Source organism: Lonchura striata, chromosome 22, assembly GCF_046129695.1.
Source record: "Lonchura striata isolate bLonStr1 chromosome 22, bLonStr1.mat, whole genome shotgun sequence".
Classification (NCBI taxonomy): domain Eukaryota; kingdom Metazoa; phylum Chordata; class Aves; order Passeriformes; family Estrildidae; genus Lonchura; species Lonchura striata.
Window position 1 is genome coordinate 10,699,577 of NC_134624.1, and position 19,871 is coordinate 10,719,447.

Below are 19,871 nucleotides of genomic sequence, written 5' to 3' on the forward strand. Positions count from 1 at the left end.
CTTTGCTCCCTGCCTGGTACTTGGGGTTATCTCCTCTGGCAGCCTGGTGCAGATCCTTTCCATCCTGCTCTGCTCTGGGGCGTGGCTCCCTTGTTATCAGGACATTCCTAATGTCCATGGGCTCCCTTGTTATCAGGACATTCCTAATGTCCATGGGGTGGTTCCTTGCTTTCTCCCCAGGCTCTGACTTGGGAAGTTGCTGTCCTTTCTGTAACAGAATATTAGAAATTTGATTGTTCCATTAACAATACAAAAACATGTCTCCAATGTTTTATTTGCTTTTTAATTCTCTGAAAAACAGATGATTTTAATGAAGTCTTGTTTCTTTCTCCCACCCTCCAGGTGTTAAATATGCAGCTTGCAGATGGTGGGCAAGGAGATGTTCCCATCGACGAGAACAAACTCCATGGCAAACCTGATAAAACCTTGCGCTTTTCCCTCTGCAGTGATAATCTGGAAGGAATATCTGAAGGTGAAGGGCTGCCTAAGTCTTAAAGAAGTTGTGTTGCTCTGTTGGTTTTTTCCCCCCTTAACTGTAAAAGGAAGGTGTGCTAAATACAGCATCTTGACTTTGCTGTTTTGAAGACTGTGCTGTTTCACTCTGAGAGCCTGTCTTCTTTCTTAGTTGTTCAGAGAATAAAGCCTGGAGCTAAATTTTGACCTACAAAGGCATAACTGAATCTGAGAGTTAGGGAAAAAAAGACTAAGTGTGTTTAGAAAGAGAAAATAGAGAGTTTTTTTGTGGCTTTGTTTTAAACTTAAGTGCAGTACTAGTTATTAAGATAATCTAACTTAATTCTGAACTTGAACTTCTCAGACTTGTTTTTCATCCTGTTCTAACTAGTGTCAGAATAGTTTCTGTACAACTCCTTTATATGAACCTCAGACATAACAAAGCACAGATGTCTGTGGGATGGAAGCGGTTCAGACACATAAATTTTGCATTATTTTGTATAACTTCCATAACTTCATTTTTGCTCTCTGTCTGCTCAAAATAAGAAAACAAAAGAAACAAATGAGCAAGTAAATAAATTAAAAACAAAGACTTTATTGGCTTTTAAGTTGCAGCTAAGTACAGTAGCAGTGAGATTCAATAGTTTGTGTTGGAACTGCTACTTCACTTCTTGTAATTTTTCTAGTGGGTTTTTGTGTCCTGAATTGTTAATGCTGTATCTTTAGGAACTGTTATTCAAATGAGTTTTAAAGCAAAATGTGTTTTTGCAGGCCCTTCCAATCGCTCCAACTCCGTGTCCTCCCTGGATCTGGAGGGGGAGTCGGTGTCGGAGCTGGGCGCGGGCCCCTCCGGCAGCAACGGCGTTGAGGCTCTGCAGCTGCTGGAGCACGAGCAAGGCAGGTGCCACTTCTCTCACAAGTGCCTGAGTTGCTGGAGATGCTAAAGCCAAAGTCTTTGTGGAAAGAGGTTGCAAATTTGACAAATTCAAGGAAAAAAAAAGTAGATGTTTTCCTTGTGCAATTGCTCTTGTATTTAATGGTGGTTTTGGTTTGGTCTGGTGGTTTTTTTTCCCCCCAATAAATATTGTTTGTAGTCTGTTGTTTGGAAAAGGAAATCACCTGGAATTTTGAGACTTAAATCCTTTATAGGAAACGGTAAAGTTTGCTTGATATCAAGCTCTTCCCTTCAGGAATAGAGTGATCTGGATTGGAGTAGACTGGCAGTATCTGGACAATTTTCTGTTTACTGTCTGTTTGTCAAACACTGAACAGGTTTCTCAGAGGTGGTGGTGTCTCCAGCCTAGAGATACTCAAAATATGACTGGACACAATCATGAGCAGCCTGGTGTCCTTGACCAGGGCAGGGAGTTTGGCCTGAAATGATCCCTGGAGGCCTCGGGTTTTCTGTGATCCTGTTCCTCTACAGGAATTGTATCAGTGTCTTTGTAGCACTACCTTTCATTTATTTTTTCTGTCAATTTGGTAGATAGATTACCATGTGTACTTCCAGATTTTTCTTCTTATGTCTTAAATGTTTTTTCAGGCAGTATTTCCTGAATAGTGTAATGGTGTTTTACAGGCCTTCCTTTAAACCACTGCCTTACCTAGCAGAATTAGGGACCTGTTTGTTTGGGATTTTTTTTCCTAATGTACTCTTACAGGCTTTCAATCTGAAATAATTGGAGAAGCCTTCCAGAAAATCAAGAACTGTTTATTTTTCCACAGCCACAACTCAGGATAACCTGGATGACAAGCTCCGGAAGTTTGAAATCCGTGACATGATGGGTTTGACTGATGACAGAGACATTTCAGAAACTGTGAGTGAAACCTGGAGCACAGATGTCTTGGGAAGCGACTTCGACCCCAACATCGACGAGGACCGACTGCAGGAAATTGCAGGTAACGGGTGTGCTCTGGGTAGGTCCTGTGCTGCTCTGGAACCTGAGACTGCAGAGCCTTCCTCCTCCTCCTCCTCCTCCCCCTCCTCCTCCTCCTCCTTTCCTCAGCAGGGGCATTTCCACAGATTCAACTGGAGATTTGCTCTAGGAGGATTTTTGTGTGCATGAGCTGGACTGTACTTAGTTACTCGTTTCTTTTCAACCTTGTGTTTCCTGATTGCTTTATCAAGGACACTTAAGATGTGTTCTGACTTTTCTCTCTAGAGCTGACTCCCCAAGCCCAGCTCTAGCCATACGCTCCGGCTTTACTTTTGCAGGTGCAGCTGCAGAGAACATGCTAGGCAGCTTGCTGTGTTTGCCAGGTTCAGGATCCGTGTTGCTTGATCCCTGCACAGGTTCAACCATATCAGAAACCACAAGTGAGGCGTGGAGTGTGGAAGTATTACCAAGTGATTCAGGTCAGAATCGGGCAGTTTTTGCGTATTTCTTTAGCATGATTCTAAGACTCTTCCAGAGGTATAGAATGCAAAACACAGCCTCTTCCTCTTTCTTCAAGAAATTACTGTCCTAGGCTTAAGTTAGTTTTTGTGAATGCTTCCAGGATTAAAAGGACAAAATCCTCCTAGGCAGAAAGAAGATGGGAAGATGGAAAGCATTGGGAGACACTTCTGTTACTTAAGAAATTCTTAAGGTCTGAACGGGAAGAGAAGGGTTTTCAAAGCAAACTTGTGTTTGTGTTCCTTCCCTGTGGTAGGAGCTATCCAGGGCCACAGTTTACTTGGGTTAGTGAAGATGTGACTGTATTCTGTTGTCTAAGACATACAACAATTAAAACAGTAAACACTCCTGTGCAGACAGAGCATTGCTGTCTGTGCAGAGTCCTGCCTTCTGTACCAAAGGATATAAGAAAACTCTTGCTGAAGTGGTTGAGTTCCCTTAAAACTTGATACACTAAATCACTCCCCACCCCTTCCTTCTGCTTGTGAATGTTTAGGGAGCATGGCATTGAGTAATGATACTTTCTCTCTCTGCTGTCCATTGTCTCCCTTTCATAGAAGCTCCAGATTTAAAACAGGAGGAAAGACTCCAGGAGCTGGAGAGCTGCTCTGGGCTGGGTAGCACGTCTGATGACACAGATGTGAGGGAGGTCAGCTCTCGGCCCAGCACGCCCGGCCTGAGCGTTGTGTCAGGTGTGTGCAACTGTCTCTGCCAGTGCTGCTCCATCACAGCATGGCCAGCACTCACTTTGCTGCACGTGCTTTATTTGTACATCACTTCACTCATACAACAATTCCCTGCACTCGTTCTGTGATTCAAAGAATTACAAAGCTGTGATTCTTTGTTCACCTCACAGAAGAAATAAAAAAGGCAGCAGAGAGGTGGATGTCCTGTGCTGCAGTAGCAGTGGTGAGCAGAGGAGTGTTGCTTTGGAAGAAACTCCAAACTTTCTTGCATTTAAAATAACTTGTTTTATTTAAATAAATCAGCTCTAGTTCTTCATTTTCTGCAAAGTATGTAAAGGTGGAGTGTCTTTCTAATGCCTCTTTTCAGTGTATTCGTGGCTATGGTAACTCTTGAAGATGTAGAGCAAAAATAAATCGTGATTTTAGGAGTATAGACATTTGTAGTGTCTGTAGGTGCTACTGTGAGTTGGAACTTGATTATCACTGTCCACCAAACATTTTAACTGCCTCAGGATTTTGCTTCCTTGATCTTTGAAAGGCTATTACAGATGCTTTTTTTGTTATGTGTAAGGTATTAGTGCAACATCTGAAGATATTCCTAACAAGATTGAGGATCTTAGGTCCGAATGTAGCTCTGACTTTGGGGGAAAAGATTCTGTAACAAGTCCTGACATGGATGAAACAGCCCATGGTAAGTTACTTATCTGGAATCTCTGATAAAAACAAGTGACATTTGTAAAATCCTTAAATTTTACAATTTCTCCCCAGTTTCAAAGTGCTAGTAACTAAGCTTAATGTTTTCCTTATTTGCCAGTACTGTATTTGTTTGGCAAAGAGGTTCCAGTGCTTTGCAGTACTAGAGCTTGAGTACTTGATCTCAGATCCCTAATTCAGTTTGATTACATTGACTGTCCTCTTGCATTTTGGGACTGGGCTGCTCCTCAAGAACTCCCCATTTTTTGTTACGTAACTCTTTGATCATATCCAGATACTATAGAGATCTTTCCACACAGGAATATTTTTACAAATTCTTTGCAGCTAAGTTTTGTAAACTTCTGTTGCTGAAGTCTGTTTTTCCAGTGTCTCTCATGTCAGAGGCAGTTTTGGTACGGCTCTAACTTTGTTCTTTCTCTGTTTCAGGAGCCAGTCAGTTAACATCTCCTCCTTCTCAGACAGATTCTTTGCTTGCATTGTTTGACCCTCTATCCTCAAATGAGGGTGAGTTATAAATATTAAGGTTTGTTTTAAAAATAGGCATTTTCAATGCTTCTATGACAGTACCAGGTAATGAGGTAGTTTGGAATAACATTAAAAGAAATGTGTGTGGCTTCTTTTCTGCTTGCAACCACAGGTGTATCAGCTGTAGTGAGGCCTAAAGTGCACTATGCAAGACCCTCTCATCCACCTCCAGATCCACCCATCCTGGAAGGAGCCGTGGGAGGCAACGAGGCCCGGCTGCCAAACTTCGGGTGCCACGCTTTGATCCCGACGGACCTGGAAGCCTTCAAGCAGAGACATTCCTACCCGGAGAGGCTGGTCCGCAGCAGGAGCTCCGACATCGTGTCCTCGGTGCGGAGGCCCATGAGCGATCCTGGCTGGAACAGACGTGCTGGCAATGAGGACAGGGAGCTGCCCATGGCCTCCGGCAGCGCCGGGGCAGCGGTGCTGGCGGCCGCCTCTCAGTCGTCATCTTCATCTCCCAGCAAGGACTCCTCCAGGGGAGAGGTGGGGCTTCTATGTATCACTATATTTTTGTCTCCCATGCCCACTATCTAATGCCAGAGAGTTGGAATTAGATGTCTTCAGCTAAGGAATTACAACACACTTTTGTTATCCTTTAAATATTGTCCGGTAATGTTTTATAAGATAAAGGTGCAGATGTTCAGCGTGGCTTAAATGGATCTGGCTTTTCTTAAATTTACTGGATGAGGTTTACTGGTGGTACTTCAGAAACAGATTCATTGCCGTGTTAAATTGATGCAGCAGCCTGAAAATTAATTTTCTTAAAAAAAAAAAAGTGAAATCTAGGGTTCTTTGTGGCTATAGGTTTGCATTTGCTTGATGTCTTCTTTAGGAGGGATATTTCTGACTTAATGTGCTCTTTGTGCTCTGCTGTAGTTCTGTTTTTCCAGTCAGTGTAGCAAAATCTGATGTGAAGGAGAAATTTTCTCTTTACACTTGGTTTGGTAAATGCTCTGCCCTTCTGCAGATTGAGGAACGGAAGGACAGTGATGATGAGAAGTCTGACAGGAACAAGCCCTGGTGGAGGAAACGCTTTGTGTCTGCCATGCCCAAAGGTAGGCTCATGTCTCTCTGGGTTTGATACTTCAGTCAGAGTTCACACTGCCTTTATTATCCTTTAGTCACCTTTATGGTTAAAGTATAAATAAATATGTAAATAAAAATGGGAAGTTACCTGACTCCCTTGGCTAGTAGCTCCCTAGTGTGCTGGACCCGAAAGGCAAAACTGTTCTGCCTGACCTCATGTCTGTTAAAGGTGGAGCTGGCTATAGGTGATGACAGTACAGTTCTGCTCTACCCCATGGATAAGCTGATGCTTTTATGGAAATTGATGATTTGATGAAAATTTTCTGCATTAGCTCCTTCCTTAAAGTTTCTGTTATTTGGCCATTATCTCAGAGTAGTCTTTGATGAGGTACATTGCATTTTCAGCTCCTATTCCATTTAGGAAGAAAGAAAAACAAGAAAAAGACAAAGATGACATGGTGCCTGACAGATATGCAATGCTTCAAGGTATGTGAATAACATCATCATAGTAATTTTCTCTCAGAGTGTGCCTCCTGGAGCTCCAGAGTGCCCACCAGGTAGCTATTGACAGACAGGTACATGCTGTTGTAGTTCGTGTTCAGAACTGACATTTTGAATAAGAAAATGAATAAAGATTTCCTGACTTGAAGGCTGTTTTTAAGTTGTCACATGTCTGTCTGTGCATGTAGTGGATTCTCAACTCAAGTCCTCGCTTTTCCCCTGCCCTCATTATAGAGCTCCTGTCCTTGTCACAGCTGAGCTGTAAGGATAGCTGTACACACAGTCCTGTAATAGTTACTTAAGTGTTAAATTAAACATGGCTTGAGCCTGGGTGTTTTGTTTTCTGTTTGCCTGATCCTTTCTTGAGGTCTTCAAATACCCAAGAACCATTTGTGTGTACAGTATAAATGTGCTGAGGATCTGCTCAGGATCTGGCTTCATTTGTTCACTTTGATTGTACTGTTTGTTTTCTGATTTGCTTCAGACTTTATTAATGCATTTGAATTTGGGCTGCACGGGACACAAGTACCTCTTTGTTTGATCTGGCTAAAAACAGAGTCCAAATGTGTAGGCTTAAGTTTTTGTATTTGCTTTCAGATGGCCCAACACCAGGGTAACTCCTGTTGTTTTTTATGGTCCTTTCAGATGATCCAAGCCCAAGGCTCAGTGCACAGGCACAAGCTGCTGAGGACATTCTGGACAAATACAGGAATGCAATCAAGAGAACGAGTCCCAGTGAAGGAGCCATCGTCAACTACGACAGTGCAGGTGAGAACCTGGCTTTTGTAATCACCACCTACATGGTTTCTGCTCCTTAAAGATAAAAACACTTGGGTATTCTAGACCGATGTGAGCTCTGAACAAGGAATGTTTTGTCAAATAATCTGGGACAGTCCCTCAGAGGCTGGGAATTAAATCAGTATTCCCAAAGACAACTCTTTCATATTGCCATTGAGGGAGCTGGGTGTTGATAGCACATCTCCTCCCAGTTTTTTGTTTTCTTTTAAATGGCACTGAAGAAGTGCCTTCCAGAACTTTTGCAATTTCTTCTTGGGAGCTTCTAGGTTATATGCTTTAATGTGCATTTTTTCATATATCCAGAACAAGCTGGTTTATTTGCTGTCTCCATTCTCTCCCTGACCTTAGAATGACAAGCAGAAAATTAATCTGGTTTCTTCTTCTGATTCCTCCCTTGAAGTGTGATGTGTTTTTTGTTTCCAGAGGCAATTGGGGATGGTGAGAGCATGCACGACTCCCCACGGGATGAGGCTTTGCAGAACATGTCTGCAGACGACCTCCCAGACTCTGCAAGTCAAGTAGCACAGCCACAAGGTTCTGCTTTCTCCTATAGGTAAATGCATTTGCAGGTTTCATCTTACCCACAAAAGTAGAATTAAAAGCTGTGGGACTGGTTCCCACAAGAATCTTAATATAGACTCACTGTAAACTTTTATGTGTTTTTAGTTTTAAGCATCTCAAACTGTCATATATCCACTGAGGAGGGAGGGTGTTGCAACCAGAGAGGACAGAATAATTCAGTGTTTAAGAAAATCCCTTTGAAAATCATGCTGTATCAAAAGAACTGATACTCTAAAGTCTTGATAATGTTGTCTATTAAAATGATGTTAAATAACTTCTAGGCAGTATTAAATAAAAAAGGAAGTAAAGACTTCTTATCGAAGAAGCAGACCTCTCATCAACCGTGTTAAGAAAATATTTTTCTTCTTTAAGGGATGCAAAGAAGAAATTGAGATTGGCTCTTTGTTCAGCAGATTCTGTTGCCCTCCCGATGCTGACCCATTCAACAAGGAATGGTCTCCCAGACCACACAGACCCTGAAGGTACAGGCTCTTTTCACTGTGTGTGTCTCTGCTTGTCCCCATGTAATGGCACTTGTACTGCACCATTTATGGTCCCTTCTCTTTGCCATAAATATTGAGGACACAGGCTGCCTTTTGCCCCCAGAATGTTTTCATTCTTACTCCACAGACTGCCATCTCAGCCTGCTCTAAGATTTTTTTTTTTTTTTGTAATGAAGTATCGCAGATACAGTGCAGGTAGAGCCTGGAGCTATAGAGCAGACTCTGAAAATATATGTGCTGTTGGGAGTTGTGCCACTTGAATGATTTACTGGGTCTTTATGTTGACTTAGTATAAATGTGTTGTGTTGTATCCTTTCATTCACTCTGGGTTTATTTGCAGACAGGTGAATATGTCACCTTATGTGGTCCTCTTCACATTTCAGAATGGTTCTAAATACTAGATAAGATAGTGATATGGAAGCTTATCCTGTGATAGCTGGAAAATTCAAAAAGGCTTATTAAATTGTTCTAAAATAACATTTATTCCCTAATGTACAGAAGTTTTGTTTTAAACCATTAATATGTTTTCCATATTCAAAGGTAGTTTATTTTCATCATGCCTACGTCTCTTTTCCTTAATATTTTTCCTTTGTTCTTTTTAGATAATGAAATTGTGTGCTTCTTGAAAGTTCAGCTGGCTGAAGCCATCAACCTGCAGGACAAGAACCTGATGGCGCAGCTGCAGGAGACGATGCGCTGCGTCAGCCGCTTCGACAACCGCACCTGCCGCAAGCTGCTGGCCTCCATCGCGGAGGACTACAGGTACCTGCCAGCGGGCTCCCAGGCTCGTGGCCTTCTTCACCAGCACATGGGGCAGACCCCTTGTGGTTTAAATTGTGCTTTAGCAAACCGGGTTATTGCATCTCTGCTTCTCCCACAAAAGGATGCAATTGTCTCGCCCGTGTGAGCAAACTGCCGAATTCAGGCGTTGTTTTGTTTTAAAAGCAAAAGTGGAAGAATTCTTTGCACCACCACTCAGCAGTTTGTGAAGCTGTTAGCCTCTGTCTTTATTGGGATCTGATGCAGAGCTCTTTGCTTTAGGAAAAGAGCTCCATATATTGCTTATTTAACGCGCTGTCGCCAAGGCCTGCAGACGACACAGGCGCACCTGGAGAGGCTCTTGCAGAGAGTCCTGCGAGATAAAGAAGTGGCCAACAGATACTTCACCACAGTCTGTGTGAGGTTACTGCTGGAGAGCAAGGAAAAGAAAATAAGGGAGTTCATTCAAGGTAAGATCAATGCAGACCAAAGTTTTTATGTTCCTTTACTCTGCATTTAGATGCTGACTTGGGTTAATGTTTTAAAATATGTCTTTTGATCTGAGAAGCAGATTCCTAAAATGATTTTAATTTCAGATGGTGACTTAATGTCTAAACAGACAGATTACTGTGACTTTACAGTATGTTGTGGCAGCTAAGCTATGGTAATTGTCTGCATTTTTCATGGGCTGAGGGAATGAAGGTAATTTGACGTTACTTGGCCGAAAAAGTTACGCTAAATCACATTATCTGCCCCATGGCAGAAGCATGAATGCTATTAATTATTTTATATCTACTGATACATGATACATTAAGTTGCAGCATTCAGTTCTTAGTCCAGAACTTATGGCTGCACCTTAGAAGATATAGGGGATAGTAATAGTGTGAATCAGGTGAATCAAGGATTCAAAAATATTGCAGTATAAGAGTGGCACCAGGAAACTCAAAACAGCCCCTTATACCAAACTGGTTCTATGTTCTCTGTGCACATCTCTGACTAAATGAAGCACATAAGGAATTTGGAGTCAGCTCTTGCTCCTGGAGCATATAGTGCTGCGCATTAAATGTGCCTGAAAAACCTATCAGAAATAATATTTTTTTACTTAAGAGAATGTTCTTTCTCTTCCTCCTTTTTATCAGATTTCCAGAAACTGACGGCAGCAGATGATAAGACGGCGCAAGTGGAGGATTTTCTGCAGTTCCTGTATGGGGCCATGGCTCAGGATGCCATCTGGCAGAATGCCAGCGAGGAGCAGCTCCAGGATGCACAATTAGCCATCGAGCGCAGTGTGATGAATCGCATTTTCAAACTGGCCTTCTACCCCAATCAGGATGGAGACATTCTGCGTGACCAGTAAGTTAATGGGATGCAAAGGACTTGTTTTCACTTTTGCACTTGGTGCAGCCCTCCTGCCACAGACTCGTCTGAGTCAGCCACACAAATTCATGTTTTCGTTCAGAACATTTTGTAAAAGAAATAAGGAAGGGCTTTAGCATCATGTGCAAATAAATGTGTTTGTAACTAACTGCTAGAACAGAAAAAAAAAAAGTTGTAAGTGTGATAATTTGGGGTACAGACTGTCAGGTCTTCAAGTGTGTGTGCTGAGAGAATGATCAAAACCTGGTTCAGGACTCGACCTGGTCCATTTTCTGGATTCACTCAGTATTTTCCATGCATTTGGGGCCTGTGGTTTAGAACAGATGCTGTTGGGATGCTCTAGAGGATGTTCTTGGCTGCACAGAACAATCCTCTGCTTCTTCACTGACCCGGTGTCCATCATCTGTAGGGCCACATTCCTGAAGATCTTTCTTGTCCTTCAAACATGAAGCAAGTTTCCTCAGCTGGCTGGCTGCTGCTTACTTTTCACTCTTGTTTTTTGTGTTTCAGGGTCCTTCACGAGCACATACAGAGGTTGTCCAAAGTAGTGACTGCAAACCACAAGGCACTTCAGATACCTGAGGTAACAACTCTTTTCCTTTCCTTCTGTATGTGTGTTGGGGTTTGGACCAGGATTGGGATGGGGAGAGGATTGTTCTGTTTTACACTTAGAAGGGTTGCTTTGCTGCCTGTGACAGCTGAAATATCCTTCAGCAAAAACACAATGTACCCATGCTGTGGCTGTACCCAGCTGCAGCTTCTCTGGGCAACGTGTGCCAGGGCCTCACCATCCTCACAGGATGTGTATGTGTAACTTAAATCTCCCCTCTTTCAGTTTGAATTCCCCTTGCCTTAAAGCTTCCCGTTTCCCCAAAAGCTGTGAGGCTCTGGTCCCCGAGCTCCTCTGCTCCCCAGCAGCAGAGGCAAGAGGAGGGGCTGGTTTTTCCCCAGGTGTATCTCCGGGAGGCGCCCTGGCCGTCGGCGCAGTCCGAGATCCGCACCATCAGCGCTTACAAAACCCCCCGGGATAAGGTGCAGTGTATCCTGAGGATGTGCTCCACCATCATGAACCTGCTCAGTCTGGCCAACGAGGATTCCGTACCTGGGGCAGATGATTTTATTCCTGTTCTGGTCTTTGTTCTCATAAAGGTGAGTTCTTTTGCAGAGATCACAAACCCCAGTTAATTCCTGTAATAAGCAGGCAAATTTAGGAGCAGAGATAATGCCTGTGGGTCATGGGGAGCTGGCCAGGCTCAAACCCAGATCTGATTCAGCAGCATTTGAGTAGGAATGTCAGAGTTATGGTTTTTGAATGCAAGCAAACTTTGCACTTGGAACCAAGAGAATTAGTGTGCAGATGCTGTGTGTGGAGTAGAGTTTGTCTGAGGTATGTCCACCAGCATCTGTCATCCATGCCTTCTTCGTGCTGTCCTCAGGACCAAGATCCAGACCAGGACTGACTTGGGTTGTGTTGCTGCTCTTTTTTGACGTGAGTGGAGAATGGTCTGACGTGTAAGATGCTGAAACAACAGGCTTTACATGTATTGAGGTCCTGATGAGCTTCACAGATTGTGGCAGCATTCCCCTTCTTTCTCCTGGCCTGCTAGTCATTTTTTCTTGTTGGAAAAATGTTCCTTTCATCAAACCTGATGCCTTCTGAGCGTGTGAAGTGGGGCTGGAGAGGATAAACAGTCCCTGCCCTGCAGGCAGGTTATGTACTCCGTAGGATGAGGATCACTGCACAAAGGGAATTGTGTTTCTGTTCTGTATCGGGCGGTGTTTGTTGATGTTGGGCTTTGCAAACAAGCTGTATCTCTCTTCTCCCACCCCAGGCAAACCCCCCTTGCCTGCTGTCCACTGTGCAGTACATCAGCAGTTTCTATGCCAACTGCTTGTCTGGAGAGGAGTCCTACTGGTGGATGCAGTTCACGGCAGCCGTGGAGTTCATCAAAACCATCGATGATCGCAAGTAGCTCACACAGCACGGGCAGACTGAGCAGCAGAGGAGTTTCTGAGAATGTACAACAGCTGCAAAAGCTGAAGAAAAGACTTTCCTTGTAAAATACTGTACAGAATTGAGGCATTTTAAAACACACCTTTACTAATCTAATTAATTTAACAGATTTTCCTCTTCTCTTTGGGTTGCGTTTTTCTCCCCTCTAGATACTGGCACTGCAAAAGGGACCACAGTTTTCAGGTATTTTGGAATCTCAAAACATTCAGAAAATTCTTCATGCTTTCTCCACCACCCCTCTTCCTGAATTCTTATTCACATGAATAATTCACTTCATTTAGTTTCTAACAGAAAACTGAAACGAGGAAACAGGGCAGCCACTTAGTAAACTTTCTAGTTGAGTACACCTTTTATTAAGAAAACACCAGCCACACTGAAAATTTGTAGTAGCTGACATCAGCTGTTGGTTGTATTTCACCTAAATTTAAAATCTGAGAGGACAGTGTAAATATTATATAACTATATTTAATGCATTGCAAGTATCTTTGGACTTACTATCCTTTGAATAAACAAGCAGAAGCCTCTCTGACCTCTAACAGGTTGTGACCTACCATGTTTTGGTGACAAAAGGACTTCCTCAAAAGGCTAAGATTTAAAAAGGGCAAACTGAACTATTTATTAAGATGTAATTACTGAAATTTCTAAAACTGGAATTTATAATAGTGCTTATTAGCTAGCTAAACACTTCTTGGCTAGGGCATTAGGGTGTTACAGAGGTTTGGATATATAGAGAGGGACTGTAAGTTACAATAGAAAAGTCTAATATAAAAAGGAGAAATAAAATACCTTACTGTAATATTTTTTCTGAGCTATTGTGTATACTGTACAAACCCCAAACAGAGATCCTTAACAGAACCTTGGGCTGTAATATATATTTTGATTAGTGACATTAAATACATATGCCAGGGGGTTCAGTGAATGTTTTTACTAAATGTTCTTTGTGTTGTCTGCTATGCAGCAGTGCAAGTTTTACTGTTCATAAAAAATATTTTAAAATAATATAACACTGTTCTTTATGAAACATATCATGACATCAGTTCAGGGTGTTTTATAGATTTCTCACCCCGCCTTCCCCTTAAACTGACAGTTATCAATTTAAAGAGGTTTTTATGCACAACCCCACATGGGTTTTTCATGAGTGAAGTGCTCTGGGGCATGGCCAGTGGGTGTTGGCTGTATATAAGCACTCTCTGCTCTTTTTCAGCTTCAATACAGTGAAAAAGGACAGCGAGCACTGAACTTTTTCATGTCAGTATTATTTCTTGCTCTTTCCAGAGTGTTCATTGCACTTCTGACAGAGGGATGTGGTAAGATTTGGTGTCTGTGAGTGGTAAAGAAAACAAATTTTTTCTCACATTCTTTTGAAAACACAATTGGTTCATTTTGTGTGTGTGTGCATTTTAATGATTAAAACCTGTAGGCAACTAGTACTTGGGAAAATCATGTGATCAATTTGAATTAGAGCAATTTATGTAAAGTATTGAGTGCTTGATTTGGCTGTGCTACTTGTCAAGGCATAATCAGGAAACTTAGTTTTTAGGGCTCTCAAATATAACTCAATCGAGCAGTCTTGCCAAACTAATCACAGGTGAGAAGGTGGGATGGTAACCTTTCCTTTATAGTCTTTCTCCTCTATTAGAGACTCGATTGTGTGGAGGAGCAATACTCAGTCAAAACAGAATTCTTCTGATCTGCCTTACTCGGTGTCTCAGTCTGTGTAGCATTGCAATATTCTGGTTATTTAGCCTTGATGGGTTTTTGGTGCTGAACATGTAATTCAATATTGCAAGCACAGCCCTGCAGCAAAGCACAAACATGCCCTTGAAGATATGGCCAGATCATATCAAAAAGCAATATAAATTCATTTCTATTGAAGTGTCCTGTAATATGTAATTATTACTTGAATATGCGGGATGTTAAGACTGATGTGTGAAAGTTCTGCAGTTTGGGTGTTGGCTGAGGAGAGTATTTGTAGGATCCCTGAAGAAGGCACAAGGACACAGGGGGTGGTGGTCACCCTCTGTGTTGCCCCTCCGTGCTGGCCTGGCTCACAGGGTTTGGTCAGCACCATCAGGGCTTTCAGCTTCACTCTCCTTTGTGGAAGGGGCAAGAACCATTTCCTTCACAGCTTTTATCACTTGGTTTCTCTGCATAGAAAAAATACTTACAAGAACTGGAGTCTTTTTTTAAATGTTACTTAGTTATTTTAAAACCAGTAGGTGTTTCAGTGAGCCCCAGGTGAGCTGAGAGTTTTTGTAGCAAGATGGTCCTTTGCTTCTTTTTTCCAGCCTACTCTGAAGGTCCTTTATATAGTCTTGATAGGTGTAGTTAGAGAATTAGGCTTTCCAAAGAATTAAAAACCTGCCTGTAATGTCCTTTTACCGTTTTCCCCGATGTCCCGTAATGTTTTGTTTTAAAATGCTAAATTACGTGTCTAGGAAGTGATGTTGTTAGGTTTGATGTGCAATAGCCAAGGTGAAAAGACACTGCATAAAGGACCAAAAGTACCAGAACTGCTGCCAAAAGGTGTCAGCCACGGGCCTGTTGCTGTAATCCCGGTGCTTTCTGTGAATTAAATGACTTCAGCCACTGGAGGAGGAATGGAACATTTTGGGCAAATTGGAGCAGGGAGGTCCTTGGTACCAGGTCACAGTGTGGGCTTCAGGCTTGGCCGTTGTCTCAGTGCCCATCTTGGCACGTTCTGAGGAGCTGCCACGTTAAACAATGGCATGTCTGTGCCTGGGAATGCTAAAGAGGTGCTAGTTTCCTTTTTGGGTAGAGGAGGGGAAGGAAAGGGCTGGGGGTTTCATCTCTAGGAGATTCCTTTGTGCTCCTAAGTGAGATTTCTCTTTAAACCTTTTTAAAATCCCCTTTAAGGAGAGTCAGAATGTGTCTGGCCTATCAAGGATTTGAGTTTAAAAGTTTTTTTTTTTAAGACCTTTTACTACCAAATGCTGAATGTAACTGCCATAAACTTCAGGAAAAAAAAGCCACAAACATGATGCTGTTTCCTGTGGGTGAGTCTGGTGAGCACAGTGTTGGTTTGTATTGCTTGAAAATGTTCTTGTTCTGTTAAGCCAAATTCTCAGAGAGCTGGAGAACTCACTGCCGTGGGAATGGGGTGGGGGAAGGGGGTAGGAGGGGGCAGAGCTGCTGGCAGCAGAGCTGTGTGTTGGCACGAGTGAGTCCGTGTGCCTGGGGAGCTGGAGCAGCAGAAGGCAGTGGGGACAGGGGGAAGGTTGCTCGCTCTGGGTACAGCTGGGGACGTGGTTGAGCCTGTACTACTTGAGAATTAACCTCTGCTGAGTTAGTAGTGTGTGTTCTGTACCTTTTAATTGTGCTTTACCTCTATTGAAAAACTTTGTACTGCCTCTCCTCTTTGGTAAAGCCTTTCTAAATCTAAATTAACGAGCTTGCACAATCTTGTATACAGGAACCCCATCTTGTCTCTTAACGTGATTATTAATGTATTATTCTGTAAAAACTGATTAAAAGGAGAGCAGTTTAACCGCCTGGCTTTGACGTTTCTGCCTTGTTCCAGTGCCATCAGCAGTTGTGCTGGGATGGCCGGGCCAGTGTGAGCACTTCCACTAACTCTGTGTGGTTTGCCTTGAGCATTGCTGCTCTGCTCCGTCCTCACACCACACAGGGAGGGGACATTGGCAAAAAAGAGCCAAAATCCAGTAAAGGGGAGAGGAAACTCCGCTGTGCTGACTGCTTAACACAGATCTCTTCAGTTTTTATTTTGAATCTGCAGCTTGGCTGTTCCTGTAGCTTGAGAGGAAAGAAATAGCTCTGCCTGCAGCAGGGCTGTGCCCATCCCTCTGCTGGTGGCTGTTTGGTGCCTTGTTGAGAATGGTGAAGTCCAAAAGTATTATGTTTGGGGTTTTTTTTCTTAGGAAACGTTCATTTTTCCTGCCGAGACGGGAGAATTTCTTCAGCTGCCATGCACCCACAGGCCCCGCTGCCGGGCCGGTGCCGCCGTGAGCTCGGTCCCCGCAGCGTTATTGACCTTGATTCTCTCTCATTTGCATCCAGCATTTTTCATCCTCTGGAATATGGTGTTTGGGGACCTTTCCATCATTAAGTGGATTTACAGCAATTTCCTTATGTGTTTTCTCCAAGGGATTCTGTTATGAGAGGCACATTAAATCTCCATTAATACCTCATTATCCGACTGATAAGATTACCATGATAATGAGGCAGAAATTCTAATTGTTTCACTTCTTATTGTGCCTTTCATTAAATCATATACCTGGAAGTTGCTGTCAGAGTGGGGATCTCCAGCCTGCAGAGCTTGGGAGGTGACCTGCTCCTGTGCATCCTGGTTCTGTCCCATGGTATTCGAGGGATGCTGGGGTGTGCTGGCCTTTTCCCTGTGCTCCTGTGCCTCCTGCCACGGCCTCTCCTCCATGGCCATGCTACCAGAAGGGCTTCCACTGGCCCCAGGGCCCTTGGTAACCTGCACTGGGACATGGATTTGGACAGACTTGTGTTCCACGTGGCCCCATGAGCTGCCTGCTCCTGAGGGTCGTTAAGCACAGGGGTGTGCAGCCTCTGTCGGAGCTGTTACAGCCCATCAGGTCAATGATCCGTGAACTAAAAAGTCTCTAAGAAAGAGCAATTATTGTCTATCATGTGTCAAAGGCGCCCGTATTGACCCCGAGAGATGGAGCCATTATGGCCTGTTGAGGCAGCGATCCATGAACGTCCCTGGGAGCCGAGCTCGGACACAGCACGAGGTGAGGGGGCAGGGAGGGCTGGGGGCAGCACTGGGGATGCTGCCAGGGCAGCCTGGAGCCGGGCTGAGGTGGGGAAAGGCTCTGCTGGGCCCCAGGGATGTCCCCAGCTCCTGCTGCCCTGGTGCCTGCGCAGGGATTCCCTGCGGCAGCAGGACAGCCATCCTCGCCAGGAAACAGCAGAGCCCTGCTGGGCGCTGGGTGCAGCAGCCCAGCCCGGCCCCAGCCCGGCCCCAGCCCCGCTCACGGGGCACAGGAGCCGCGGGCCGGCACCGATTGTCCCTGCCGGGTCCCCAGCGCCGCGGGGCCGGCCCCGGAGCCGGGCACGGCCGCGCTGCCCCGGCCGGAGAGCGGAGCCGGGGCTCCGGCTCCCCCTGCGCGGAGCGGGAGATGTCTCCGTAGGAACTGGCACGTTCGGAGGGACCGAGACAAAGCCCGAGCGGGAGCGGCGGCCCCGGGACCAGGGCGCTGCCAGCCCGGGCCGTGCCGCTGCTCCGCGGGGACCCGGCGCCGCCCGGCAGCGTCCCGTGCCCGGCTCCGGGGCCGCTCGGGCACCGGCCGCGGCTCCGGCTGCGCTGCGGCACCTGGGCCGGGCAGGTGCGGGAGCGGGGCACCGCCCGCCCTGCCCGGCGCTGCCAGCCCCGCACCGAGCCAGCAGCCTCGCCGGGCTGGGGTTAATCAACATTCATTCATGTTTCCAAGTGTAAATTGAGCATTTGTTTAATTATGTGTAAGCAGCAATACATTCTGGCCATTATCTAAATCACTATTTTATTTCCTGGATGTGGTTTCATAATGCTGGGTTTGTGCTCCAGCCTCTGCATCATTAACAGAGAAGAGTTAATGAATATAAAAGCGTAAAGGCTAATTGCACTTTAATTTACAATCATGGTCTCATTTTGGGACCACATGAAATCTGTTTTGAAAACAATTAAAACAAAAAAAAGCCCAGTGAAGGTCTGGTGAGAGGAAGGGTTTTGGCACAGAGCGGTGCTGGTGGTCACCAGGCCCGAGGAGCTGCGGCCCCTCGGGGCTGGCGGGGCCGGGGCTGCCCAGGGTGGGTCCCTCACTCTCCCCTTGGCCCCATGGGTGATGACCCAGGCTGGCAGTGGGACCCCCGGGGCCTGTGCTGCTCTGGGATGGTGCTGAGGGATGTAAGTTGGAGACTGAGAGGAGCACAGTTCACTGGAAGGAGATAAAGATTTATTGGGCTGCAGATGTTGAAAGCAAAATTCAGCGATAGTGCTGACTCCAGTGCTTTGCAGCATTTCCCATTCCTGGGCTCCTGTGCTGTGCCTCCCTGCAGGTGCCTGGGCCCTGGAGGGACGGTGGCTCAGATGAAGCTGTGGCAGGAGTGGTGCTGGTGAGCGGGGCCAGGCTCTGTCTCTGCCGTGCTGTCTGTGGGAGGATCGTGCTGGGCAGAGGAGATTTTGTCACCCCGGGTGCCGGGTGTCAGGGCAGGAGCTGGCTCTGCTGCCATCCTCCCTGGCAGAGGCCAGAGATGTCCCAGAGTGTCGGGGCACTGTCACAGCTGATGTCCAGGCCCAGGGTGGGAACTGTCCCCACTGGCACGGGATGGCCTTTCTGGGTGGGGCTGTGGGTTACAGGTGGGATTCTGGGGCCGAGGTGTAGGCTGGGAGGAGAACAAGGTCCTGGGGAGCAGAACTGGAGCCTGTGCTCCCGTGCTTTGCAGTGGGTGAATACCTGCTTGTATTTACTCTGATTCCCTCAGCAATGGGATAAAAGCCTTGTGCTAGGACCAGGAGGGAGCAGTGGCCTTGGTGCCAGAGGCTCCTTCCCTTCTCTGGGCTGGCTGCCTGCAGCCACCAGAGGAAATAAATCTCCCTGAGAAAACCACTTTTCTCACACAATTCCCATCCAACAGGGCATCGTGGCATCACTCACTTCTTGTTTTCTTCAGCTGATGATCTTTTACTGGGCCAGTTGAGCCCTGCCGCAGCATGATGCCTTTACCAGCTGCTGTGGGTGCTCAGAGCTGGAGGCTCATGGACCTGGGCACTGAGGGCAGTGATGCCCATCCCTGCCAGGGCCCAGCTCGGGCAGTGCTGGGATGTGTCCCCCAGGCCGGTGCCCTGAGCTGGTGCCCTACAGAAGCACTGAAGTCCCCGTGATTTTACTCACCTGCCTATGGTGGGGGACAGGAGGTGTCCTTCTACTGCCAGGTCTCTCTGCAGGTGGCTCAGGGATACCTGCTCAGTGGGATTTACAGGAGCCAGGGGCTCTGTGGGTGCCTCTGCTGCTGGTGGATGTGCTGAGCTGGGACCGGGGAGGCTCCTTCACCTGCAGGCACTGTGCCAGGCCCCAGCTGGAAGGTGGCCCCGGGACTCTGCTGCCCCTGGCCCCTGTGGGCTCCCTATGCCCCATGGTGGGAGCCCATCCCCGGCTGCAGGCACCTGGGAACCCCTGTCCAGGGCTAACGTAGGAGCTGTGCCACTTCTGAGGCTCAGACAGGTTTGTCACTTGTCACTTTGCGGTGGGGCCATGTCACTAATGAGCACATCCAAGGGCTGAGTGCCTGTGGCCACTTATTGGAAGTGCTCACAGTTGGGAATTCTTCTGGGTTAGGCACCGTACCTGCACTAACAGGGATTTGACTTCCAGAAGTCCGTGGCTGCCGAGGGCAGCAGGAGGAGCAGCTGCAGTGCCCTGCCCACGCTGGGAGCAGCCAGTGCCACCGCAGGGTCAGCCCTTCATCGCCTCAGCACCCTGAGGAGTGTGGCACCCAGCCATGCCAGGGCTGCTGGAGCTCCAGGTACCCGGGGGGTGATGGCTCTGATGTGCTGCGGCTCATGAGG

General features: G+C 46.0%; 1 protein-coding gene across 11 annotated transcripts in view; it reads left to right on the plus strand.

Annotated features, from left to right (window-relative positions):
• GAPVD1 (GTPase activating protein and VPS9 domains 1) overlaps positions 1-15,829 on the plus strand; it is a 28,979-nt gene extending 13,150 nt beyond the window's left edge. For 10 of the 11 annotated variants that reach the window (XM_021543710.3, XM_021543712.3, XM_021543709.2 and 7 more), the window contains 19 exons: positions 343-472; positions 1,225-1,350; positions 2,179-2,352; positions 2,669-2,809; positions 3,407-3,541; positions 4,107-4,226; positions 4,676-4,753; positions 4,887-5,260; positions 5,745-5,832; positions 6,209-6,289; positions 6,950-7,072; positions 7,526-7,655; positions 8,036-8,145; positions 8,769-8,928; positions 9,208-9,395; positions 10,065-10,278; positions 10,813-10,885; positions 11,254-11,451; positions 12,135-15,829. In XM_021543710.3, coding sequence (XP_021399385.1) covers positions 343-472; positions 1,225-1,350; positions 2,179-2,352; positions 2,669-2,809; positions 3,407-3,541; positions 4,107-4,226; positions 4,676-4,753; positions 4,887-5,260; positions 5,745-5,832; positions 6,209-6,289; positions 6,950-7,072; positions 7,526-7,655; positions 8,036-8,145; positions 8,769-8,928; positions 9,208-9,395; positions 10,065-10,278; positions 10,813-10,885; positions 11,254-11,451; positions 12,135-12,275 — 2,784 coding nt within the window. In that variant the 3' untranslated portion in view covers positions 12,276-15,829. The remainder of the gene's footprint in view (positions 1-342; positions 473-1,224; positions 1,351-2,178; positions 2,353-2,668; positions 2,810-3,406; positions 3,542-4,106; positions 4,227-4,675; positions 4,754-4,886; positions 5,261-5,744; positions 5,833-6,208; positions 6,290-6,949; positions 7,073-7,525; positions 7,656-8,035; positions 8,146-8,768; positions 8,929-9,207; positions 9,396-10,064; positions 10,279-10,812; positions 10,886-11,253; positions 11,452-12,134) is intronic. The other variant, XM_021543719.2, reaches the window with a different exon arrangement.
• The last annotated feature ends 4,042 nt before the right edge of the window (positions 15,830-19,871 follow it).